The 27,562-nt window shown below is 39.3% G+C and overlaps 1 protein-coding gene across 1 annotated transcript; it reads left to right on the top strand.

Moving 5' to 3' along the window:
• Positions 1-279: 279 nt before the first annotated feature.
• LOC135462018 (cytoplasmic dynein 2 intermediate chain 1-like) lies at positions 280-24,017 on the top strand. Its single transcript, XM_064739348.1, has 27 exons — positions 280-420; positions 1,527-1,662; positions 2,451-2,542; positions 3,171-3,260; positions 3,919-4,746; positions 6,122-6,217; positions 6,484-6,540; positions 7,531-7,623; positions 8,279-8,518; positions 9,545-9,656; positions 11,961-12,064; positions 12,370-12,487; positions 12,711-12,787; positions 13,108-13,184; positions 14,544-14,619; positions 15,389-15,497; positions 16,432-16,504; positions 17,176-17,204; positions 17,624-17,688; positions 18,065-18,183; positions 18,535-18,622; positions 19,049-19,115; positions 19,372-19,430; positions 19,757-19,802; positions 21,390-21,567; positions 22,070-22,142; positions 22,410-24,017. Exons 1-27 carry the CDS (start codon positions 406-408, stop codon positions 22,518-22,520), a joined length of 3,228 nt encoding a protein of 1,075 aa, XP_064595418.1. The 5' UTR covers positions 280-405; the 3' UTR covers positions 22,521-24,017.
• Positions 24,018-27,562: the final 3,545 nt, after the last annotated feature.

The raw sequence follows: 27,562 nt of genomic DNA, 5'->3' as shown, positions 1-27,562 counted from the left end.
TGTGGACCAGGTCGTTGTCACACCCTTTGCGTGAATAGTAGGGGTGTCCTAAATAGCACAGCTTAGCAGAAAGCGATATCATAAGTAAGTGGACCACTTCTGACACAGATTAATATATTTTTGAGTTCAAATTTGGATAGGTTGATCTTGCGCCTCTCTTCAGTATTTTCTGGCTTATTTTCAGGAAAATAAGTTTGTTTATCCCCACTCATTTGGGCGAGTCCATTATGTGAATGTCGTAAAAAGCTAACTGTCCGCTTTACGGACATACCTGACAAGCTTGAAAATGGCGGCGTTGGAGATGTAAATAATCTGAAGAAAATACATGTAACTGGGGACATTGGACTAAGTGGTGACACACTGACAATGCAAGGTTAAGTGTGACAATTCGGGTTACATACAAAGATGCCATCAGAAAAGGTTTGCGGTCATATTTTATCACTTTCTTCCTAACGTTTGGTTTGTGTCCAGGAGAGCGCACATATGCAGGGTGAAGTACATGATGGTGATGTGGTCAGTCCGAGACTTCTCACACGTTAGTTTTGGCAAAATTTTGTTCGGCAAAGGATGGCCCCAAACCAGCGTCAGCGTGCTTCATTTAAAAACCTGATGCAGTTGCTGTTGCAGTGTGTCACGGAGTTTGAGACAGAAACTGGTAATTACCCAGATCTAGTACATCTCCATGGCCCGAAATTTGCAAACACATGTTCCTTATCTTTTCGTCTGTCAGTGTATCACATGCACGCCAATCGGCTATTTCCTAGGCTGCGTGGACCTGAGATTCCGTGATGGTGGTCTGAGTGAAAGGGTGTGCTCGATATATTTGACAAGGGCAGGTAACTGCATTGGGTTTTTAAACGCGCTATGACGTTGGTTTGGGGCCATCCTTGGCCGAACCCAATTTTGCCAAACCAAAGAGTCAGAGCAATCTCAAACTAAAGTACAGGCAGCTGGTTAGCCCCAAAAGACATGATCCCATCTCGTTTTTTTAACATTGGTCAAGCATCATTGGAGTATCAATGCTAACGGTGTTAATTTTGCACTCAACGAAGGCTCATGCCAATGGTGTTTTTTATCGAATAGGTCTTGTTCATACCTACGCACTGCCACCATACCTCCCTATTCGCTTTAGAATAGATTTATTACAGCCATGATGGCTTCCACTGCATACACTTATTAGCCACTGCCACCATCTTGGGCAGCTACGCACATGTCATGCTTCATCATGGAGCATTGTAATGCACTGATCTGGTCCAGTGTGCCATAGCGACAACCTTATTCCACAAAGTGACATCACCATGATGTCATTGTAGCATTGACACTTTTTAGGTTAAAGTTTTGTCAAATGGTAACTGAATTAAATAGTTTGTGCTGCTTGAACATGAAACCTGATGGTCTCTAATTAATACATGTGTAACTGTAAGCTTTATACAATGGTACGTATACATGCATGGCATGCAAGCCTACAAATTGTGTTACATTCAGCTATTTTCAGGTATTTGTGATACATTTTGTTCTGATTATAGACAAGATCGAAGGAGGACACATGGAGACCAGAAGAATTAGAGAAGTCCTTAAAAGAGATCCGGGGTGAACGGGGCGACAAGAGGGATGGCAGAGAACACAAAAAAGACAAGGCTAATGCAGATGATAAAGGGAAAGGTAGACGAGAAAAGTTGCATGGCCACAAAGGTCAAAATAGTAGCACATCTGTATAATAATTAATTAGCCTTGTCTAATGTGTTGATTATCGTGTGTTGATATTCAAATTAAACTATACAAAAAAAATCCTTTTCTGGTTACCACCTTAAATAGTAGTGGAATGAGGACAACTGTATGTGCATTTTCACTGAGCTTTAAAAGGTGGCAAAATCACTTGTATGTCAGAATATACATGCAGACAGGGTCATGAGTGAAAGAAACCGATGCAGCACAGGGAATGCCCCACTGCATGTACCTGGTAACTGGCAAATTTCCAGCCACAGTCAGTGGAACCTGCATTTGAACATGGGCAGTTGCCCAGTACAAGCCACTTTCATTTGAAGGGAAGAGGTTACATTGTAAATCTACGAGGAAGGCTTACTAATTTGTACACAAGAACATCTCATAGTTTTCTACTGGCCTCTACGAGTCGTGTTAAAGCAGGGACAACCACGCTGATCGTTTCTAAAAGGTTTATGATTTGTTCCATCTGAAAGTTGAATTTTATTTGGGTTTTATGGACAGACTCTGTCACATGCTATTGTTTGAACTTCTTGTTAATCTTTTATCATTGTTAACAACGCACTATTGAATATCCCCATGGGTAACTTTGACTCTGTGCTTAGTGTAAATTCTATAGTTAGACTATTACTTTGCTAAAAAATCTTACCTTTGTGGATGTGGGATAAATTTGGATGTTAATCATGACAGTATTCATTCCCAGCATTGGTTGTTGTCTATAATTTCAGATCGTAAGGAAAGGCATAGTAAAGACAAGGAAGATGACAGGAAGTCCCGGCATAAAAATGACAGTAGCCGATCACGTCACTCCAGGGATGAAGTGAGTTTTATTCGTAGCATAGTTAACTGAATGCAAAGCGTTCCAACTTTTACAAAATTGTTCTTTACAGGGTTCCCCTGTTTTGGAAGATTTCATGGTGAAAGAAATTCATTAATGGTTCTTTCATTTCATTCGTTCAGTTTTGCTGTAAAATGTCCTGTACTTTAATTATGTATCTTTTGTTGGTTTCAGAACACATAACTATAAAAATAATGTAACGTGTACAAAATAATGGAAAAATTTCACACAGTCATCACCAAATGTTCACTATGGGTAATTACAGTATTCACAAGTTGAGAATCTATTTAAGTTGTAGAATACTGGAAATGAAATGTTTTTTGGAGCATTTTTCATTAGCTTGATAGAAAGTTTTTATCTTTACTTTTCCATTGTTACCATCAAAATAAATTTAGAGTTTTAATTGTGTGTAGATCCCATTGTCATGGTGATTGCATTTATGTGGTCTGGGATAAAGGGAAGTCACTCCTACTGACCATTGCCTTCTGATCAGACTTTGAGTGATCAAAATTATTTTGCAGTAAAGAAAGACATATTTTCAGAATATAAAAGTATGCATGCAATTATGTTATTGTCAGTATAAGTGCTTCCCGATCTGTCTGATTTAAAGGACAAATATGATGCCAAGAAAGAGGACCGCTATAATAGAGATGAGGAAAGAGAAGAGAGGCATCGGCGTAAGAGGGAAGAAAGGAAATCAGTGAGTTATAAATATACATTCCATTTGAATAGGTGATTTACTTGCCCATTCTTTGTGTATATTGAAAATGGAGGATATTTTCTCGATTCCAAGATGCCTAAAATAATGACCTCATTTTTAGGTTTCCTATGCTTGGCTATGATTTTCTTTGGTAGAGTTTTGAGATAAGAGCAGAGAATACATGTATTACACATTGCTGTAATTTGTATGCACATGCATTTGTATATGAACATACATAGGGTATTTCCGGAGTGCTTGTGAGATGACTGTAGTGGAATATAGACGATATGTTGTCTGCTAGTATAATTGGTGTGATTGTGTACTCAGCTCTAGATGTGTACTCCTCGACACAAAAATAAAGCAGGAGGTATGCCCTCTTTTGGTACTGATACTGATTCTTAATGTTCACATGAATTTCAGGTTTACCAGTATTTTTATTAATGAAGAAATAAAGGCATCTACAAATGACCTAAAGTTAACAGTTTAAACTACAGTAGCTTTCTTTCCTTATCCCGAGATCAATTCTCGTGATGAAAATTGGGCTAGAGAATTAAAAACCAGTGTAAACAGTTAAAATCTATGTGGAGATGCTTTTATTTCTACTTTATTATCGGTGATCCTACATAGGATCTAAAGCAGATATATTTGTTGTTTACAGAGAGAAGTAGAGGACCAAATAAACAGCAAGGATAATAAACATAATGGTAGGAATGATGAGCGTGACCACCGAAACAGAGATCGGGATAAGAGACATCGTGGGGATGATGACAGAAAACATGACAGGGATGGGGAGAGAAAGTCCCACCATGAACGAGAAAGGGAAGACAGCGAGCGGCGAAGAAAAGATGCATCTGAGGACAGAGGAAAGTCGACCAAAGATGAAGAACGACGGAAATCTAAAAAAAATGATGACAGGTATGATGATGAGAGAAGACACAAAAAGGATGATGAAAGAAGGCGTCATAAAGATGACGATGAGAGAAGACACAAGGAAGATGGTAGGAGAGAGCACAAAGATGAAGAAGACCGAAAAAGACATAAAGGTGATGACAAAAGAAGACACAGAGATGATGATGATAGAAAAAGACATAAAGATGATGATGACAGAAGAAGACATAAAGGTGATGATGACAGAAGAAAACACAAGGATGATGATGACAGAAGAAGACACAGAGATGATGATGACAGAAGGAGACACAGAGATGATAAGGACAGAAGAAGACACAGAGATGATGATGACAGAATAAGACACAGAGATGATGATGGCAGCAGAAGGCATAAAGGTGATGATGACAGAAGAAGACACAGAGATGAAGGTGAGAGAAGAAGACACAAAGATGATGATGACAGAAGAAGATACAGAGATGATGACAAAAGACATAAAGATGACGACAATAGAAGGCATCACAAAAATGATGATAGAAGATGGCACAGAGATGAAGATGATAAAAGACTCCACAGAGATGATGATTCCAGGGAAGATGAGGTATGTTTCATTAGCTTGCTCTTTTTATTTGAAATCCTTGGATGTCATGCGTTTTGCAATAAACTTGATGAAAATGTATACTTTTGAATTATTGAGTCTAAAGGGAGATAACTCTTGTTGATTGGCTTGATGCAATGAACAAGAACAAAACCTCCAGCTCGATGGATACACAAGTAAATCTTGAGGGACAAAGTACCATTATATTTTCAATGTAATCTCCTCTGTATATTGCAGCACATTTGGTAGTAGGATGAGTTTGACTGCACTAGGTTTTAACAAATGAACATATTTTAGACAAAAAAGATATCTTATTGATGAATAAAATAATTGTTAGGGAGTGTGTGAGGCTGATTGTGTTTGTGAAACGATAAGTTGATATTGTGGCTGTGTTTCCTGGTTGTTGGCCTGAAGTGGAATAATTAGCCTTATATTCACCAAGTATCAAGTGATTCATCTAGAGAAACTCCCGGGTGCATTCCATATATCTTTAAGTGAATCAAGGACATACATCACCCCTTTACAGTACTAATGACACCAGACTTCAGAGTAGTCTCAGAGTATCATGTCAGCTTGCTGATTGCTTTATGTTACCACTCTCCTGACTTCCAAAACATTGGGATATCACAGAATTGCTCCACCAGATATTAAATGGGTTACCAAGATAGATGTTAAGTTGACATTATATGTTAAGGATGGAGGAAACATTAAAATTATGTAGACTTATTTAAACTTGTGTAAAAAGTTATTTTGTAAATGTTGTCTTCAATATTTTCTTTAGATTTTCTTTCAAAAGAATTTTTGTATTATGGTTATTTGGGTCCACCTTTTGGTGTTTTATCTTTGAATAATAATGATCCAATAGGAGATTTGTTTATTAAATGTATTTGTGCTCGAATTTGTGTGTATAAACAGAATTTTAATCATGTTTATATTTTTATTGTATTCATAAATATTACCATAATTCACATTAGACGTATGTGTTTGGATGTAGATGTAAGATTTACATTCAGATAAATTTATTAGACATGCATCACTTACTTCTTTAGAATGTTATCATGCAAAGACAACTTATATACCACCTTATAAGTTGGAAAGACCATACAGTGTATTTACAAGCAATTTTTCATGCCCTCTCATGTGAAATCTTTTCATCATTTCTATGTTTCTTTTTCAGTATTCTATATATTTGGTGAATCACAGATCTTAAATCAATCTCCCCTATTGATTGTTGCCAATTTTATATGGTGGATGGATAAACATGGCTGTTAGGTGAATATCACTTATGGGTCATGATTCCAGTGATATCTGGGAAATTCTGCAAACGTTAATGTCACATCTTCATCTACTGTGTTTCTGTTACTATCTGCTTCTACAGGTTTCCTCAAGGGATGGGGAGAAAGATATCCGGGAGCCTGCAAACTTAGCTCCTGCAGCTGAAGATGTGGGTGATGATTACGAGGATGACTTTGAGGTAAACTGTTATGTATTGAAGGTGTAGGCTAGTATAGCATAGTATAATATAGCTTGATATTTGGAGTGCCTGTCCGTGGATCTGGTAATACATTCCTATTGATTAATGGCATAAAGAAAATTACAGTGAACAATTTGGGTTGTTTGTTATCCCAGGCACACCTGCTATAATAGACACATTGACTATGGAAACTGGTTTCACTAGCAAGGTTGTGAAGTTTTGTGTTACAGAAACAAAGCTGAATGATTGTCCTTGTTATAATGCAGGACTATGATGAGGATTTTGAGGATGATGATGAGGACAGTGACAGTAACAGTGGCAAGGTAAGGACTTCATTGTGCCTGTCTTCACCAAACACTTGTCTGTAAAGCTCCTCTGCATACAAATTTATCTCTCTGTACACTTAGCCAGGGTAGATTGTCTCTTTAAACTTACATTTACAATGTTTATGAACTTGTTTTAGTAGTTATGTCATAGTACTGCTTTACAGTTATTTTTACAGTAAGGCAGTATTATGCTGTTTGCACTACAGAGTTCATCTATTTCACATGGATATCCAGGAGTTTTATTTACTTAGTTCTTGTGTTTATATTATTTAATGCTGAAGGAGGTTACTATACAGGAGTCTGCTCATCCTACCAACACTTCAGTTCATGTAGCTTCTCTCGGACGGAACTGGCACCCAAATGCTGCAGTAATCACATTTTTTATCCATCTGTCCAGTTTTAGTAATATGGATTGCAGTGCTGGGTTCACATCTGAGTGCCACATGTGTGATGTCTATTCAATCTCACTGTGATGTTCTAATAACCCTTCACCTCATCATAACTCTAACATCTCCTTTTGTTTGAAGTCTGTACTAAGTGTTTTTGTGAGCTGTGTTTTTTTAACTGATACTAAGTTATGTTAACATTGATACCGCATCCACATGTAGACCCTGGAGATTGATTTATTGATTTCTTTAATTGGTGTTCTTTAATTAATTACACCATAGTCCAGAATACACCCCAGCATTATGGTGGTTGGAAACTACCAGGGAAATCTTTCACTGTTAACTTGGTTTGTACATGTACATGTTATAAATTGTTATATTTTATCATTTGACTTAACAGGTTTAATAGTGTTTGTAAACTAGTTTAAGCACAGTTTATTCCCATATAGTAAGAACAGATTACTTTTTTTTTGTGTACATGCATAACTAATGGTTTAGCTTGCATTTCATAAGAAGACACGACATTTATCTGGGTACATTGTCAATACAATTCATGTTGCCAAGTGTTCTGAAATTTCTCTGCTGTGTTTTTGTTCCGCAGCCTCAGAATGAAGTTGATGAAGTGTTGAAGGCGCTGGATGCGGAGAATGACAGGCTCATGGCCGAATCACGTAGAAGTTATGCATCTGACTCGGTCTGTTCTTTTTCATTTACTGACTTCAAAAAAAATGTTCAGGAAATTAGTTTTTAATTCATATTTACTTGTAGAAATTTCATTATAATTATAACCCCAATCACATTGTAATTATCAGTCTTTCCATCTGTCTGTCACTTTGTCGATATATTTTTATGTGTCCTAGCTTACACTTTTGGCCCCGGAGTCGTAGACTTAAGCCAAAATTTCAAATTACTTAAGATTGGTATTTCTTATGGAACAAGGTCAAAATATTGCTTGACCTTGTAAATTCTGGGTAAGTTGTTATGTATCAAATTTCAGCTGAAAATAACAGAAAGGAACACACTATGTTTAATGATTGAAATTTTGACAGAAATGTAAGATTGTTTTGTGAACCCAGGCATGGGCATCATCTCCCCTTGGGCTGGAAGGAGTTATACCTGGCTCTAAAGCCTTACTTGGGATTAATGGTAGTTGAAAATAATTACACCAGCAAATCTTTGCTTTAACACAGTATCTTATTTGTGAGTGTGACAGATTGATCTTCAGAGATTAAGATCACTTGTTGGAGTAGGCTTTTGTTCCTTTATTGTTTCCATATTGTGGGATGTTAAATACAAACCTGTTTTTGCTCTCAGTAGATGAGTTCACTCCCTTGTATTTGTCACCACAGACAGAACCTTCGGATGACAGGTCCCATCACAAGATTCCTCAGCAGAGAACATTCATTAACTTTGTGTCTGCCAAACAACGAACACTCAGTGACAAGACCAGCAACAAGACACGTGTCAGAGGGCGTGACCTTTTACAAATGATTGACCTGGATGTGGCTTCATATGATATGTTTGACCTGCCCCCTGTGAAGGAATATGACCTGTACATCCGTAACTTTGGCCGCTCTGACACAAGACAGGTACATGTATGTCTGTCTCATGCTAAATCAATACCTGTGGGTGCTCTGACACAAGACAGGTATGTCTATCTCATAATACATCTGTAACTTTGTCCACACTGAAACAAAACAGGTATGTCTATCTCACACTACATCTATACCTTTGGTTGCCCTGACACAAGACAGGTATGTCTATCTCACACTACATCTATACCTTTGGTCGCCCTGACACAAGGCGGGTATGTCTGCCTCACAGCACGTCCGTAACTTTGTCCACACTGAAACAAAACAGGTATGTCTATCTCACACTATATCTATACCTTTGGTCACCCTGACACAAGACAGGTATGTCTATCTCACACTATATCTATACCTTTGGTCACCCTGACACAAGACAGGTATGTGTGTCTCACAGCACATCCGTAACTTTGTCCACCCTGAAACAAAAAAGGTATGTCTGTCTCACACTACATCTGTACCTTTGGTCGCCCTGATACAAGACAGGTATGTCTGTCTCACAGCACAACCGTAACTTTGTCCACCCTGAAACAAAACAGGTATGTCTATCTCACACTACATCTATACCTTTGGTCACCCTGACACAAGACAGGTATGTGTGTCTCACAGCACAACTATAACTTTGTCCACCCTGAAACAAAACAGGTATGTCTATCTCACACTACATCTATACCTTTGGTCGCCCTAACACAAGACAGGTATGTCTGTCTCACAGCACAACCGTAACTTTGGCCACCTTGACACAATACAGGTATGTCTGTCTCATAGCACATCCATAACTTTGGCCACCTTGACACAAGACAGGTATGTCTATCTCACACTACATCTATACCTTTGGTTGCCCTGACACAAGACAGGTATGTCTATCTCACACTATATCTATACCTTTGGTCGCCCTGACACAATACAGGTATGTCTGTCTTACAGCACAACCGTAACTTTGTCCACCCTGAAACAAAACAGGCATGGCAGGCCTGACACGAGGTTAGCATTGAGTGAACTAACTGTGCACTTTTCTGGTTTGTGAAGGTGTATGTCCAGACAAATGAGGATAACATTGAGCGTGAAATCCAGACAGAGGAGCTAGAATCCATGGACAAATGGTCGCAGCACCCATCAGATGACGCTGTTGTGTGTGGGCGTGAGTATAGCTTTACTGATAGAACTTTCCTCAAGTTACAAGTGATGCTTGTCTCTTGTGGTGTACATATGTGTCAGATGTATATAGTGTACATGATCTCGCCTTATTAGAGTGTATTCTGATCTCTCCAGAGGGGCATCGCAGAGCCCTAGCTAGCGTTTTATCAAATGGCACTCCGCCATGCCTCTCGGAACGTCCGCCATCCCTCTGTGAATCCGCAGTACCTAGCGCCATGTCTAAAAATGTCCTTTGTAAATTTATGCACTATAATTCCATCGGCATATGATCTCGTACATACGTGTACTTATTTTTCGTTTCCAATTCCCGAGAGTTTCTTCCAAATCGAAACCTGTTAGTTAAGACATTTCGCGTGCCTGAGGCATGGTTTCCGAAGTGCCAGAAATCGGCTGGCTGTGTGAATGTGTGTGAAAATGCTTAAATTTTGTGACCTTGCTGAGCTATTGCTTACTGGACACAGATCCCCATTACATCTTCCGTTTTTCGGGATTGTAATTCTGGTGCATTTTAGGGTGTAAAGTCTTTTTTTTGCTGCTAGCCTGCCATTTTTGGTGTACAGGTGCATGCTTGGTATCAAAATGATGGAAATTGTCTAAGCTTTGGGCAGGTATGAGTTTTATTGATGAAAGTTTGAAATTCTGGGTGAGAGGACACAAGGAGACAGGTGGTGATGAGGCTGTGAGTGACGTCCCCTTGGCGTTGCTAGGCACCCCTCCCCGGCTTCCGGCATGGAAAGGTCCAGATTTTGAAGGTCAACCTATGTCAAGATTTTTATGGCTTCTTTCTCACAGGCTGGGCCAGGTATGCACCAAAGCTTATTGGCCTCGGAATGTTTGGGACTGAGCTACAGCGCTAAACGTTAACATTGTCGCTTATGGAAAATTAATGGGGGTCTTTGGCCTACTAAATCGTAAATTACGCGTGTAGTGCCTTGAATGGCGATTCACTGAGTTGACACAGTAACATACTGAGTTCAGCTTGGTGGTCTAGGAAGCGTCAGTCCATCCTAGAACAGTGTTTTGAAGGTAGGATGATTTCCCAACGTAAAATTTCAGTTTAACCTCCAAAGGCGATATTTTAGCCTTTTAATTGGCTCTGAAAACAGGCGTTTTCAGGTTAAAGTTTGTCAAATATGCCGTTGTGCTGACTTTTACTGCAGCTTACTATTGAGTCCCAGTTTACCGTTAAACGTTACACGATTTTGATGTAGGAAATTATTTTCAGTACAGCCACAGTGCATGACCCCTGATAAACTGTTTGCTTTCTGTTAGGGAAATTTTTGCTGCTTTAGAGGGATGGCGAACCCGATTTACTGTAAAAAGTAATTGATCCTGTTTCCCTTCAACTAAAGAAAGTTGAAAACAAAAGTTAGTTAAAATAAATCTTGGAAGGCTGGAATGATAATATATGAAAGATTTTGTTGTCACAGCAACTACTGAAATGGTGGGCTTCCAAAATCAGTTTCAATTAACATTTTATTATCCTGTAAGATATTTGTTTGACTGACTGACTGACTGACTAATTGTTGTTTTATGCCATACTCGTGATTATTTCACTTATATGACGGTGGGTCAGTATTGTCAGCTGGGTGGAGGTAACCCCTGGAAGAAACCGGGGTAAGCCACCAATCATTGGCAAGTCACTGACAACTTCCCCACTTGTCTTACAGTAGCCCCGTTTGTACAATTCTACAAGTGACGTCGTCCACCCCCCGCCACCAAATTCCATGAAATTAACCACTAAACTGCCTGTGGTGGAATGAGAAAATTCCCTGCCATGGTGACCCTGGTCGAACCCAGGTCGCTGACATGGAAGTCCGGCACCACGGCCCACGGGAGCAGTTATGGTCAGATGTCATATCTATCGAATCGGGTACAGCAGCAAGCCTTGTGATCAAGGATCCTGTTTGACTATGAGGATTTCAAAGCTTACTGAAATACAACATTTTAGGCCATTTCATTTATCCTCATGTTAGATATAAAATTACGCTTTGACGCAACGAAAGCATTTCAGGCAATGTAAGTTTTCCGGCGGACGTGACCCCAACGGCCGGCTCATTTGGCTGAGACACTCTTCACCCATGCCTTCACCAATCCTAGCTAGGGGTCTGCATGGTTGTGAGCGTGAGCTCTATGCGATCTCTTAGTATGCATCTGTGACTGCATAGATATACAGACCAATTCTCTGTTGTGCCAGGCTGTAGCTTATCCAAAGCGCTGTCAGAAGTCAGAAGCCTAGAATTTTTCCTGTATTTTTGTGTACTGTGATGTATTGTGATGTTGCCAGGAGGAGACGGCCATCTTGATGAGGAAGAGGAAACCATCAGTATACATAAAGTTGTGTCAGCAGACCTGGGTAAACTTAGCCGCTTTATCAACAAAGCTGGACAGGTAAGCTTCATCCTCGTTTGATGATTAAGAGGTGAACCATGTAACCATTTTCAGCCGTTGGTTTCCTTATACTTTACATTTAGTTTGTTACTTTTTGTTGTATTGAGAATGGCGTTTTGGCCTTATGTATGTGCATGTAGCTTTTTGGTAGGCAGTAATGTGAAAGGTCAAGATCGGCTGACTGCCCATGGAGGGGACCGGACGGCGTTTTTTTGAATACCAGGTTGTAATTTGCTATATTTTCTGAGATGTGAGTTTTTAGCATGTGTTGAGTTATGCCCCTGTGTGTGTTTGTGTGTGTCAAGGTCATCTCAATTCTGCTGGAGGAGGAGAAGTGTGGGGAGGAGGGTGAGGCCACTAACCAGTCTAACATCCAGGCCAGTGAAGGCTACTCACTCCTAGGCACACCTGCCTTCCTACAAGGTAAACTACCTGTCCTGGAATTATGAAGGACATGTCTTAGCACAGTTAACGTGGGTTGCTTACCTTAGTGTTGAATCACTCATTATGCAGCATTTACTTGACGGCAGATATAAAATTGTTGTTCTCCTGTCTCTTAATCAATAAAAACTAGTTGTGTGTCCTAATTGCTTTTTTCTTCACTATCACGTACACATGTATTTACTTTTTCATTTAAATTTTGTAGGTCGTTACGTACAAAAAATGTACTTTTCTCCCAGCCAATCAAATCTTCTGTTGACTTTATACAGTCCTAGCCAACAGGTATGTATTGTTAATGAAAAAAAAATGCAGTGTATTCATTCAAATGCGTCCATATTTAACATTTCAATAAATTTTAATATCAGCATGCTGTGGTTTTCTGGTACTTCTCTTCTATGGTTCAGAATTTACCAGATACATATTTCCACCATAGCAAAGCTTACTTAATGGTTATAATGATTTCATTGTGAACAATATCATATACTCAATGTAAGTAAGGGTTATACGCACTGTGGCATTGCAGTGAAATTATTGGGAAACCTTTACTGGGAAAAGACTGATTCAAGGGTGTATATCATCCAAACTTTGTTTTTGTATTGCAGTTGACGGAGAACCCTTTGCTGGATCAGATGGGCGTTCTGTGTGTGTGGAACACCACTGAGCCGTCGGTACCTCAGAAGTAAGTATTGTGAAACCTGTGAAACTGAACCATGTGCGGAAATGTCATCCTTGTTCCCGCATATTGTATGATTGAACACCATCATGTCATGAAAAAATTATATAGTAGACAGATACTGGGGGTCAGCCATTTTAAAGCATTGCTTTTGGAATTAACATTTGGCTTTATCAGCTGGATTGGTAGCGGCAGCAGGAAGACAGCGAAGTGGACAGTGGACACTGGTTGGAATAGCATTGCTTGTACAGAAGAGGATGAATTAACTCAGCGGCTGTTCAGAGTTCTCAGATTTCAGTATATCAAGGTTGGATTGTATGTACTTTAAATGGACGGAAAAGTGGACCGCATGCAGTGACTAATGTTGACAGGATTCCAGTATGTCTAGGCACAGGTTTTCACAAATTTCTCTGTATTTCCTAATTCTTAACCTTTTCAACTGCCTGTGCAACAAATATTTTGAAATTTTCTGAGAGAATAGTGGAATGTAGAGAAATTTGCAAATTGCACAATTTTATGAAGCTTGTATCTTTAATGACACAAACAAATCATTTTTAGCATCATTTTCATAATAATTGTAAGGATAAATTACACAGATTGAAGATTTACAGTATATCACAAAAGGCGTGTTTGTTTCCAACAGAACTCATGAGGCTTTTTACTCCATAGAAATGGGGATACTGATTGGCAAAGTATAATAGTCAAGTCACATGTGTACCTGCAGCTTTTTATATACCGCTCCGATCTCCAGGGATTCATATGTGATACCAGTTGTCTGGTATTATTGATATTTCAATTCCACACTTCATTATGAAACAAAAACATTCTTTTTGGGGGTACTGCCAACTGTTATTGGAAAGCTCTGCCTGTGTTTTTTAACTCAAGGAATGTCTGTTAATAAGATGATTTACTTCTTTTAATGGGTCAGCCTTGAGATATACTATTTCTGTTCTGTTTCACAGTGCATTGTATCATTTTGTCAAATGGCACATTTTACTTGGCTCTCATTGATTCATCTACCTTATAGAGCCACTTTCTGTGTTTTTTTAAGTTTGATTAATTTCCTATCAGAAGAATTTAATTGTAAGCATCGGAAGTATTATTTTGTTTATTTGACTGGTGTTTCACGCCATACTCAAGAATATTTCACTAATACAAAATTATGGTGGAAGGAAACCGTGGGAGAAGCCAGGAGGAAACCCACGATCATCCACAGGTTGCTGGAAGATAAGTATCATTTTAACACGTTCATGTTCTTCTGACATACTTTTTGAAATACAGTAGCTGTAAACCATTTCTGGGGCAGTAGACAAATACTGGTGTAGAATTTTGTGGACATGTGATGTTCTGATTGTGTGTTTGCAGGATTCTGGTCTGTGATTCCATGGTGGGCTCCTGCTGTTTTAGTCCATCTCACTCAGCTCTGGTGTTTGCTGGTATGGTAAGTCTGGTATCCCGCAAATCCCAGAGACTAGACACTCAGTAACAAACTATGGAAATGGTCAGCATGATGTATGTATGTATGATGAGGACTGATAATGCACTAATCTTGTCAGGTTCCCCCAGCTGCTGCCTTGGATCTGTTTGGACTGTCAGAATATGTTACATGATGATAATTCAGTATTCTCTCAAGATGATGGTGGAGGCCATATAGATTTTGAAAACCATAATTTGTATCAGTGTTAAAGAGCTACTCCACTGTCAAGACCTGCATGTCTTAAAGTAGGGTTAAATGATAAGGATCGAGATCTGAATTGCTTTCCTAAATTGTAAAAAAAATACATTGTATTAAAACCTCTGTTGTATGAAGGTTAATGTGGAATTAAATGTGGATCACTCATTGCTGACACAGTAATGATGTCATACTTCCAAGCGCACATGAAGCCATTCCAGCATAACTGCCTTTATACTCAACGTCACATCTGCCTGATTCATCTTCAGAAACTGTTAAAGATTTTGTTGTTGAGGACTCGCTTATAGGGGAGTTATTCATCATATATCTTGTTGAACTGTGGTGTTAGCTCTGTTCAATAGTGTATCTGTGATATGATTTTAATATTTCTACCTGGTTTCTCTTGGTATTGAAGAGGCACGTTCAAAATAAAACGACACACACTTTTTCTTGCTTTTTTCTTGCTTTGTGCACAATTTTAGGAAGTGGTGTTCAGAAGCTGTGGTTTGTTCATATAGCTGCTTTATTCCATTGCCAGGTGGATGGATCTCTGGCGTTGTGGGATCTAAGAGAAGCAGCCTCATTACATCAGTGTGTGAGGTCTGGGGACGCAGACATCTGCCTCAGACACCCCACCTACAACACAGGTATGTGTTTGACCCTAACCTTACCTTACATGTGTGAGGTCTGGGGACACAGACATCTGCCTCAGACACCCCACCTACAACACATGTATGTGTCTGACTCTAACCTCTGTACTTTGTGAGAGGTCTGGGTATACAGATATTTGCCTCAGACAGCCCACCTACAACACAGTTACTTATCTGACCCTAACATTACAGTTCATTTGTGATGTGTGGGGGTACAGACATCCGACCTATAACACAGGTACTTATCTGACACTAACCTTACAGTACATGTGTAATGTGTGGGGATACAGACATCCCACCTACAACACAGGTACATATCTGACCCTAGCTGTACAATATGTGAGGTTTGGGGATACAGACATCTGGCTCAGACATCCCACCTACAACACAGATACATACCTGACCCTAACCTTACAGTGTGTGAGGCGTGGGGACACAGACATCTGGCTAACATTCCACAATATGAACCATATGTTTCATTACACTGTAAACAAAAAATAAGAGTTTATGTGCTCATTTGTTAAGTTGCTGAAGTTCTACACTGATAGCAGAAGTAGCCATTGTCATAGCCAGTTGTTTACAGACAGGCAGATGTCAGAGAGCACACAAAGGGAGATAACTGGAGTAGAATAAAAGTAGTTGATAATGCCATATCGTTGGCTATTGCCTTGTGAAGGTGGGGTATTACTGTGTGAGTGTGACATGGCTATGCTTGAGCACATTATCCTTTATATCTCGTGTTTTGTGGAATATCATGTGATTATGTATTGACCAATGGAAACCAAGAATATCTCAGTGATGTATAAAAATAGCTTGAGTATGTTTGATAGAGAACCTTTTCCCCATGCGATGGTTGCCGTGGGTGTTATTGTGTCAGGTGTTATATACCGGTGTGTGTACTGACCTTGCTCTTTATCTCTGCCTTCTCCAGCGGGTGTCCTAGGTGATGACAATCATCAGAGCTCTGTTGTCACAGTAACCCCCACAATACCTGCTGTATGTAGGTAAGTGCATAATAAAAAGTTTTATACAAGACTAACGTAGAGGTTTAATGGCTACTAAAGCTTATGGAGGCACCTGTCTGAGTTGTCTAGATATCCTGGAACGGTATAACAGTATACAGCTTCATTGTGCATCTGACTGACGTAATGTTCATGGTAGCATACAGTGAAGAGAGATACTCGTCATAGGGTTATAGGGACACAGGGCTACAACAGCTTTGTGAGATGTGCCCTGTTGCCCTTTACTGATGATGTTTCCAGCCATATCTGGCTTGTTTGAGGCTTTGTATCAGAGAATCCTTCAGATACTTGAAAACGTTTTATGCTTTCTAGGCTCCCTATTGTTAACTTCAGTCGTGAAGATCTCATCACTGTTGTGACATTTGAAATATTCTTAAACACAACATAGAACAACAGTAAAGCAGTAAAAAATATACCTAAACATACCTATCATTCAGTCCTTAGTAGAGAAAATTCTGGAACAGCAGCTTTACACAGTTTTGTTTTTACTTTAAGCTTATATTTTTTGTTTTATAGGCCTTTTGTTTAGGTTCGTTTACAGTTTATAGATATAGTTATACATTAAGAATATTTTGATTTTTGTGGGTTTTTCAAAGGGTGGTAAGTATGTTATAACTTGTACCTGACTAAAATGTCTTTTTTCGTTTTTGCAGTTCTAAAAGCCTTACATCCATATCAGACGGTATGAAACTTTTGTTTTTCCATTCTGATTTGTTCCTGCATCATAACTATGAAACGGAATTGAAGTAACATATATACGTGTGGTATTTAGTTCTTGTAACCTAGGTGTACAGAAAAGGTTTGGTCTTCTGTAACAATAAGTGTACTTCTGTGATAGTAGTGCTGCATTCAAGCGTGTTACTTCTGTGCCTGACAGCAGTGGGTGTGCACATGAGTGTTGTGGTGAGGCGTTATGGTTTAATCCAAGCTGTCAGAAAAAGTTGGCGGGTCAGGTTTTTGTTCTCTTTTGTACATGACCATACACTAAAGACTCGAGCCCTGATAATCAAACGTCTTCAGTTTGTGAAGTTCAGTTCCATCTATAATTTTAATCCAAATCTATTTCAGTTGTTCAGCTTTAATACTGTCATTGCATTGTAGATTCTGGCTCTGGAGCGTCCTTTCAGATTGTCTCAGTGGATGAATCAGCCACAGTTAATTTATGGGTAGGTATGAAATTTACATTCAACATCCATAGGTTAATGCTGTTTGTTTTGTAGTACATCATGTTGACTTGATTGTCTTCAACAAAATCCTGTTATTAGCAAGGACATTTTACATAAACTGGCGTACTATCAGATGCATTATCTTTTTAGGTCTGCATCGCCAGTTGAATGAAATTGTACTATGTTGTAACTTCCATTGACAACGAATTAAGGTCTGCACTTTAAATGCAGTTGTGAATTTTTCTAATTAATAGATGAAGAAAGAAATAGATGAATAAATAAATAATCTAGTTATATCAGATGTCAGAGATCTACTTCTCAGCACCTGTGCAGGATTGGAGGTGCTACAAATGTATGTGTATTTTTACCTGTTCAGGTTGTGGCAGAGATTCCAACCCCTGACCCAGCTGGTTCCCCCTCTGATCTGGGCCTCTTACCAGGAGGCAGGGTGAAACTTCTGAAGAGCTCCTCTTTTGTACTAGACAATCCGGCCAGGTATGGGGTTAAGTGTTTTAAGATAGAGTTACGACTTACGGTCAATGGCCAGGGCTCTCACAGGTGTTATTGGAGCCTTGATAACTTTACTCTCAGAGGAAAGTGCTAGTGACCTAAAAGAGCCTAAAATAAGCTGTTTTAGTTGAATACCTTACTGACTTGCTTTGTAGGCCAACGGACAGGAATTGAGGTATTGTTCTTTTAGACTTGCCACTGATGTCTATAATGAAGGGTTAATGTCTTCTAATGTACTCTCCTCATCATGAACTTCAGCTGATATATGATTCATGTACGTAATATCCGATGTTTATGAAATGAAAACATTATTGCTGTACTATCTACTACCCCTAGGGATCTACGCCTGCGGAGTGCCCTGAAGGTCACCTGTCTTCGGCTGAACCCGGCAGACCCTAACCAGTTTGTGGTTGGCACAGATGCTGTGAGTCTCATCTTGTTTGTCATGCTTCTGCAGTATGGACAAAACTTTGTGTTTATGGAGATTATGGTGTCCACCTGTCCACCTATGTCTCAGTGATTTAAGAGTATCTCCAGTATTTGACTGATTACAATATCGCATGTGTTAACATTGATATTTATTTCCACATCTATGTCAGGAGAGGCAGAACTTTCTAACATGTTCTTGTCTTTGTAATTGATTTATTTATTTGATTGGTGTTTTACGCTGTACTCAAGAATATTTCACTTATGCAACGGCGGCCAGCATTATGATGGGAGGAACCAGGCAGAGCCCCGGGGGAAACCCACGACCATCCATAAGTTGCTGACAGACCTTGTATGTGTCACTTTTATATGTGCCTCTGTGTGTTTTATTATGTGCTGATGTCTTATTATACTTTTATGGCAGGGTTTCCTTGTTCATGGGGTCAGATTTGGATCTAAGCCAATCCCTCGCTCCTACCTAGGCTTGTCAGGTATATATGTAGACATGTATACAGTCAGTCTTTGCTGTTGTTTATACCTGTATTTTATATTCTCTTATACATTAAAACTGCATCGAAGTGCTGGATTTGATATTTTGTAACTGTACATTTATTTGTTTCCCTTGAAGTATTGAACTTAGTGGTCTCAAAGTTGTGTCACCTGTTGTATCACTTATTATACCCACCGTGTTCTGACATATACACACCTCCTGAGTGATATAACTAATACATGCACTTGGCATTCCAGATGCTCCAGTGAATATCACTTGTGTGGACTTTTCTCCATTTGGCAAACCTTGTTTTCTTGTAAGTAGCATTTTTTTTGTTCAACCTGACCCAAGTTGACTTTCATATGTATACATGTAGGTGTTATCACTTATAAAAGAACTGAACTCAAACTTTAAAAAAAGCAGGTTCAAAATTGTATGTGTTTTATGTTAAGAAATCTGGGTGTAAAAGTTTAATTATTCCCGTGTTGACAGATACGAAGTGTTTTGCATGACTTGCGTTACTTGACTATGCCTCAGTCTCTGTGATAAGAAAGCTGTTATATCGTAGCATGGGTCACTAGGCAGACTTTAGTCCAAAAGCTACATCTATAAGCCTGTATTTATTGTTGTTGTGTGTTTCAGGCTGGTTGTGCTGATGGTACGGTCAGACTCTATCATACCAACTCAAGTAAGTGCTCAGCATCTTCCATTTCTCTTTCTCAGACCTGGTTGAACTGTGTATCTGCATAACACACTGAACAATTTACATATTCATTGTTGTCAAGCTCCACAATCGTGCTAAGGTCAGCTTAGAAGTCTAACATTACAAAAATACTGTGACCACACATGCTCAAGGATGTGCAGAGCTGTAGCAAAATACAAGGCTAAAATACATTTTCATTTTTACATGTGTTTGGGACAGATTTTTAAATGTCATAGCAGTCATATTATTTATATTCGTTTAATTTAATTATTTGATTGTGTATTCAAAACATTTTTGCTTACAACATGACATTCAGTTTTAAAGATGGAGGAAACCAGAGTGCCTGTAATGAAAGGCCAGCCTTTGGCAAGTCCTACATATGACGGACAGATATGCGCACACTATTGGCGAAAGACAAGTTATGTTCAACAAATGTTGTCGTGTACAAACTGCTACTTGAGCATTGTCAACCTTTTCGTTTCACAAAGATCTCATTATTATTTCATTTTAGTGTCACCAAGACCTCATGAACAGTGAGAGTAGATTTTATGACCGTAATTTGTAATCTGCTTGGGGAATTGTCAATAGCCAGAGGTAGGGACAAGTCATGGACTCCCAGTTCATGGGCTTGTCTTTTTATCACTCCATGTCAGTTTAAAGTGACATGGTTGCCCAAAATTCGGATTTTTAAACAAATTTTTTAAGTTTTAAAGCTCGATCATAACTACTCACATTAAAATAAAAAAAATTCATTGAGTATGTAGCTGGTACAAGGCCGGAGAAGTCCTGCTGTTATTTGAATTCAACACAAAGAGCACAGGCCATTTGGCCTCATTAATATGTAAATGGCAGGACCTGAAGCATATGCTTAGCGTTTGGAAGGTTCTGGTCAAAACAAACATGTCAAGTGAGGTACGTGTGGGTGACAGAAACTGACAGTGTGATCATGCTATCTTTCCTACTCGGTCAGTATTGCTCCATCTAAGTATTATACTGTAGATACACATATTGTACCACAACTGGCATGGCATAAAGAGTTGTGCACATGCTCCATTTTTGCTTAATTCACAGCACCTCATCTAAATATTGTGGCAGACTTTTTGGTTTTCAATTTTTTAATTATTTTTAAAGATTTACTTAACAAACAATGTTGTGGGTGGGATTAACAAAAGGTTTGTAACTTTTACTTCTTGAGAAATATACCCGACGCAAATAACATAACATTAATATAATAACGCAAAAATAGGTAATATTCGGGTCACTGCGTGGCTTCAATCCCAGCAATTTTCAAGGAGGTCTTGAGATATTCCTGTCTCCTCTGTTTACATTTATGTATATATTTATGTATTTGATTGGTATTTTATACTGTATTGAAGAATATTTCACTTATACGCAGTGAGCCAGCATTATGGTGGGAGGAAACCGAACAGAGCCAGGAGGAAACCCACGACCATGGTAAACCTTCCCTCGTATACTATCCTGAGTGCAGCATTAAATGCCAGTCAGTACATCAATCAGTCAAACGTTTTGTTGTCATAGCATCTAACTTTATGATGTGTGCTGGTGTTTCAGAAAAGGCCCTGATCACCTGGCCACCACAGGATGACGGCGTTGGTGTGGTCAGTGTCCAGTGGTCTCGCAGCAGGCCTGCAGTGTTCTACATCCTCTATAATAACTCCACACTGACCGTGTATGACCTGGTGGAGACTGACTCTGTCCCAGCATCTGTTGACCAGATACAGCCAGGAAGGTAAACGCTGATCCCATGATTCTCACCTGTATACCTGAAACTATTGCCCTGTCCGCTTCTGTGCAGCTGTAACATGTTGTCAGCCCGGTGGGATAATATACTCTGTCTGTGACAGTTATTACTGCTGCCTCTTCTGCTGTTGCGTCTTTATCAATGCTTTTTATCATCACTGATTGAGACAAGGAATTACGATTCTTATAATATAATTAGTTTAAGCTCCATTATTGTTGTTGTTGAGGCTGTTTTTGCTGTACCCACGGTGAGTTACCGTACACTGTACGTGGGTTCAGATGACAAAACATTCTATGACATGTATTGCCACTTGTTACAGTACATAGTCACATTATCTCTTACCCTGGAAGACTGTATTGCATTCACATGGTTACTAGTCTAATGTAATTAGGATATTCTTGATTTGTAACGTTAACGTATGCTTTGCTGAATAGTGTAAAAATGTGGAGTTGTGCCTTAACTTTGTCTTGTATCATTGTTTCCCTCACAGAGCTGTAGGTCTGTCCTTGTCTCCAGACACCTATTCCAGGGGGAGCGGTGAGCCAGGTAGACACCCGCAACTGGTGAGTATCCAGCATTCCTTCCATGGCTACTCTGGGAACATTCACAGCCCGTGTACAGAACTGTGGCTTACCATGTGTAAAGGAGCTGATATAAGTTATCATCCATAAGAAACTGTAACTGATTTTAATAACCTTGTGGTGTTGTGTGGCTTATTGTGATTACCTCAAGCTCTTATATCTTGCGTGTGATTCTTCACATTCTTGTCTTTATGTGATAAAATTAAGCTTTTATATCTTGTGTGTGATTCTTCAAATTCTTGTTTGTAGGTGATTACCCTTGAATCCGGGAAAACAGAGATTCATTCTATCACTAAGGTGTTCGTGGAACAGCAGCCTTTTGAAGAGGACTTTCTGACCAGTTACCTGGACAGGTTCTAAGTTTTGACAACAGAGTCTGTTCACACCTGGGCAGTGCTTGAGATGTAACTCACTTCAGCCTTAACTCAACTTAAGATGGTTGTATGTAGACCCAGTGTAGTCCCAGATGGCCGTGACAACTGGCCACATTGTTATTTTGCATACATAAGTGCTTATAACCCGACACACTGGTTAGGTTGAGTTGGGTTTTAAGCTTTTTTGTATGCCTAGCTTAAGTATAAGTTTTTTCGACAACACTTTCTGGAAACATTCTATGTTACAAGGACAAAGTATGTGTTGATATCTGGACAGATTTTGAGTTACCAGGAAACATACTGAGTTACAAGGACAAAGTATGGGTTAATATCTGGACAGATTCTGAGTTAGATGGAAACATATTGAGTTACAAGGACAAAGTATGGGTTCATAGCTGGACAGATTCCGAGTTTAGCTGGAAACATACTGAGTTACAAGGATAGAGTATGGGTTAATATCTGGACAGATTCTTACTTACTATGTAACATAAAATACTTTACTTCATTTGCTCAGTATCTGGATTAAACATGCTGACTTTATAGCCAGGTCTGTTAGGATAATACCTGTGGATAAAGTAGATACGTAGATGAATGAAGGTGATACATGTAGCTGCATACCTTGTGAACATGTGGAGTAATCCAGGACTAGGTGATGTAGACAGTGTGTGTTGATCTTGTCTTTCACCGTGTCACAGTCTCTATTATAGGTTATTCATGTAGTCCAGGGATTATTTTATTGTGCATTGATTCATGTTCTGTTCAGAAATGGTGAAGGTGTCTTCATGGCTGTTTATTGTTTTTCCCAAAGTAGTCTTTTTATGAATATCATTCTGTGTTCAATCACTTCTTCTTATCACTATAATTCCTTGAAAGGTGTGTGTTTATGGTGTCTTTAAGAGCACAGCACTTCTGTTCATCAAAGGTAAGTGTATACAAAAACTTGACCTTCTGTGGAATTGGTGGATTATATTTTTTGGTAGGTCACTAGTGGCATGAACTTCTATGTAAACCTCAGTTACATGTTGTGCTATATTTTGTATACATGAATATTTATCTATCCTATTTTATTAGTTGGAATTGGCTATTGGCTTGTTCATGTTTCTGTACCTTCAGATGTTCACGTTGCACCCTTTTCTTCTGGCCAATGATTTGTACCTGTTGATCTATAGACCAGTCCAGTTATTGCTCATTTTTCAGGAGCACTTTACTGATGATATCCGTCCATACTCATTGTGCTGAACATGCAGAATCTCCCATAATAATGAGGACTCAGATCTGGGGTTCTGGTGATGTTAGCACAAATTACCAAGCCTTTGTGATATGCGGGGGAAACATGTACAAAATAACAAAGTGTACTGTATATTTATGTACAAAATATTTGTTCAAGTGAAAATACAAAAATATGTTGTTAGTTTATAGTGTAAACAGGTATTCCCTCCACTTTGAAATTTAAGTTATTAAAGTCAGTAATTCTTGTATGCATGATTCCAGGCTTGTCTGTTGACTGATTTGTGTGATACTTTCTTGATGACGTATGACCTTTTTGACCCCTGTATGAAGTAACAATGATCCTATAAACTGTGTGTAGCTCCACGTGTTCTGAGAATCATTTTATAGGGAAGCTATGAATTGTTTTCAGGAGTAAGTGTGAAATTGGTTCGCAAGCCCCAACAAAGTAAATGTGCTCTGGCCTGCCTATTCCAGACAGCATGTGCATATACTTTGACTATGACGTGTCTACAGGTATAACGGCAAACCTAGATGTATTTACCCCTCATTCAACATTTATTTGTTATTAGGCTTTGTATTCCTAACTAAGAACATTACTTTTGTCCGAAAGTGGTCAGGATTAGCCTATCGGTGGAAGAAAGCTGGCAAAAGTGCGGAGAAAATGACCACCAGGTTCCCAGTAACCTGTACACAAACCCCCCGACTTGAAGCCATGCAATAAGTCGTATATTTTGATGTCAAAGAATCCATGAGATGCTGCTGATGTCATAATCCGAGCGTCGGTGTTGGTGTTGGTGTCGACTAACAGTGAAAGCAATGTTAAGTTAACTGTTAGGAGTGGGATCTCAAAAAGTCTTAAGCTTAAAGTTTGCATACACGTGAAGCACAGTTACACGTGAGGGGGATGTTCCATATTGTTTATGGTGTTTATTGGACAATTACGGTCAATTACAAAATTAATGACTTAGTGTCTTGTGTATAATAGAATCAATGTTATGGTAAAAGTTATTTATGTAATTATTTGAGGGTTCTTGCCTTCCAATCCCAATGACACACGAGATGCACGTGGGTTCAAACCCTGTCATGGATGGGGAGTTTGTACATTCCGCCACTCTCACTAGGGTATTTGTGACAATAAGCGGTGGACCACGCCCATGAGTCGTTTGCACAGTCCAGCAGTCGTTATCACTTGTCCTCCATCAGTATGATGTGCATACCTGAACATCACGCTTTTGAAAGCGCGTCAGTATTAAACTTGCCAAAAGTCGATGGTTTACCCTGCCCATCCCGGTTTCCTCCACTCATTAGACAGGCCGCAATTTTACAAGTGAAAAGCCTTCAGTATGCATGGTGTTGTACAGGTCAGTATTCACGTATATATACGTGAGCATATGCCGGGTCCGGCTTCGCTTTCCAATCTTGTCATATCAAATACTCTACAAATGATGATTACTATAGTGCTTCTGTAATCTCCAAATCAGGCCAATGTCTGACATTACGCCGTATGTAATAGCATATACCACCGGTGATGGGTTTTATTCAGCAAATCTCAAAACATAAATATGAAAACATATCCACATATATCGGTGTAAATGGTTCAAAGTTCTACTCCATTAGGTTACATATACAGCAGAAATGGCCATACACTGGACCGCACGATGTACATAGGGGGCCTACCTGTGTCTACTTCTTACCATTAGGGCCTATGGTAAGAACCTCCGGTTGATATTAATCCAGGTATGCACAGCCAATCGACCCTCCTTACATTTTGCGCTACCTTACTGGCACGTTTTGTGGAAGTCACCAGATATGACCCACTTCCCACCCACAGCATACAGGCCACTATAGCACCGGTATCACTGGTCTAGGTGCTGTCCATAAAATGTCCGAATGACAAGGAAAGTTCTGTACTCCAGGCACGTCACATATATGATAAACTTACTGTCTTGCGAGTAAATGGCTATAATTTATTTATTTATTTGAATGTCTTAAATTATCTGACGGCAGTCAGATTTATGGGTTGGGAGCAAGAGTGCCCCGTGTAAACCCAAGGACTGCTCTTCACCTGTTACCTGACAAATCTCTTCATTAAGCCATGCATGACGGAGTTTGGGAGTGTTACATAACATATACAGGTATGTGCTGCTTTTTTGTCACCTCCAAATTCCAACATACATATATTTATAATACATGTAGCACATATATAATGTTATCAACAAACAAAACAACGAATATTTTGTATCTCTTCATGTTTTATTTGGATGTTTCGTCACCTATACATACAATATATTGCGTACAGAAATGAAAGGTATGATGGATAAAAGAAGACTATAAATTGTGTAAAAATCAAACCATGTGTACATGGAAGATATGTCCTGTACTAGCGCTCCCAATTCGAAAAGTTATTCCCCTTCTGCACTGAACTCTTTCTGTTCTGCTAGAACAAGATGACGTTAAAATTTACACACAAATGCGCGATGGTCTCCGATTAACTTTATGGCGTGGATACCGAATGACTGTTACATAGCCGAAAACATGCAGCAAGAAACTTGGCAACATAGTCCCGTTCGACAAAGCAACAGGCGAAGTGAATTGTAGCTACCACGAGGGCATATATTAAAAACATATGTTGCAGTATCGAGTACAATCAATTTAGCCACATTGTTAGCTACATTGTGGAACAGAGCCCAGGGTATTATGGACAACATTTAATAATTAAGAATTAATTTTGCAATCTTTACATACTTACCAATAACTGTACCCTAACTTTGTGCTCCTGGACGTCAATACACCAACTGCATGGACGCGAGGACGTTGGGGTCACGTGACACGATGCTTTGTGACTCGTTCGGTAAAGAGAGCAACTCCATGACAGTTCTTTATAACTGACTGTCGACGGATGCTCCCTTTATCGTGAAGTCAGGTCAGAATTTCACAGTTGCTGTCCTCATACAGAAAACAACCTTGTATCTTAGGTTCTGATGGGGTTGTTAACATTCTGGTTTGAAGTCTTTCACTGCTGGACAAGTACTTGCATGGGTATACTTGCACTATCTGCAGAGCCATCCAAGAATTCCTGAAAGCAGACAAAACAGTGATCGAAGGTAAAGAATCCACAGAGCGATACTCATCGGATAACATATATGGTCGTCAAAAACTTCGTATATATCCATTTTTTCGCATTTTTAGCGAAACCGTACAAAGACGGAGCTATGCAGGAGACAAATTATTCATTAAGAACTGTGGGCTCGACGGAGAGTATGAAGCCGTGAAATCACATGAACTGATTCACAGTCAGATTGTTCCGTGGATAGGGTGTTCCATGGGAACTTTAGATTACCAAAGATTGACTCGTATACACCTATATCTGCAGTCTGTGTGGGTAGATTTGTATGCGAAGATTCATTTTGGGAATATGTATAGACAAGATGCACAGAGTGTGGACACCATAGGTGCAGACAACATACAGGTGCGAACAACATAGGTACGGTCACCTCTGGTAACTGAGTATTTCATGGTGAGAATATTAGATTGTTCTTTCAGGAAAATAGGTGCATTGTAGTGGCTCACGCGTGTGAACGCGTCGTGTCTGCCATGAAACATGATGCCGAAAAGACGCCTAGCTGATGATCTGTTTACCATTGATCGAGTTCAATATAAATATATATTTTGTCACTTAACAATGCGCAATTTCCCAGGGTACAAAACTTCTACCAGCAAGGGAACACATACAGGCATCGTTTAGCAATTCAAACTTAACTAAAGCGGTTTGAGCCGGGTGATTTCCGGGCTGACAAG

The sequence above is a fragment of the Liolophura sinensis genome, chromosome 1, assembly GCF_032854445.1.
Source record: "Liolophura sinensis isolate JHLJ2023 chromosome 1, CUHK_Ljap_v2, whole genome shotgun sequence".
NCBI classification, from domain to species: domain Eukaryota; kingdom Metazoa; phylum Mollusca; class Polyplacophora; order Chitonida; family Chitonidae; genus Liolophura; species Liolophura sinensis.
This window is presented reverse-complemented; position numbering and strand designations above follow the sequence as displayed.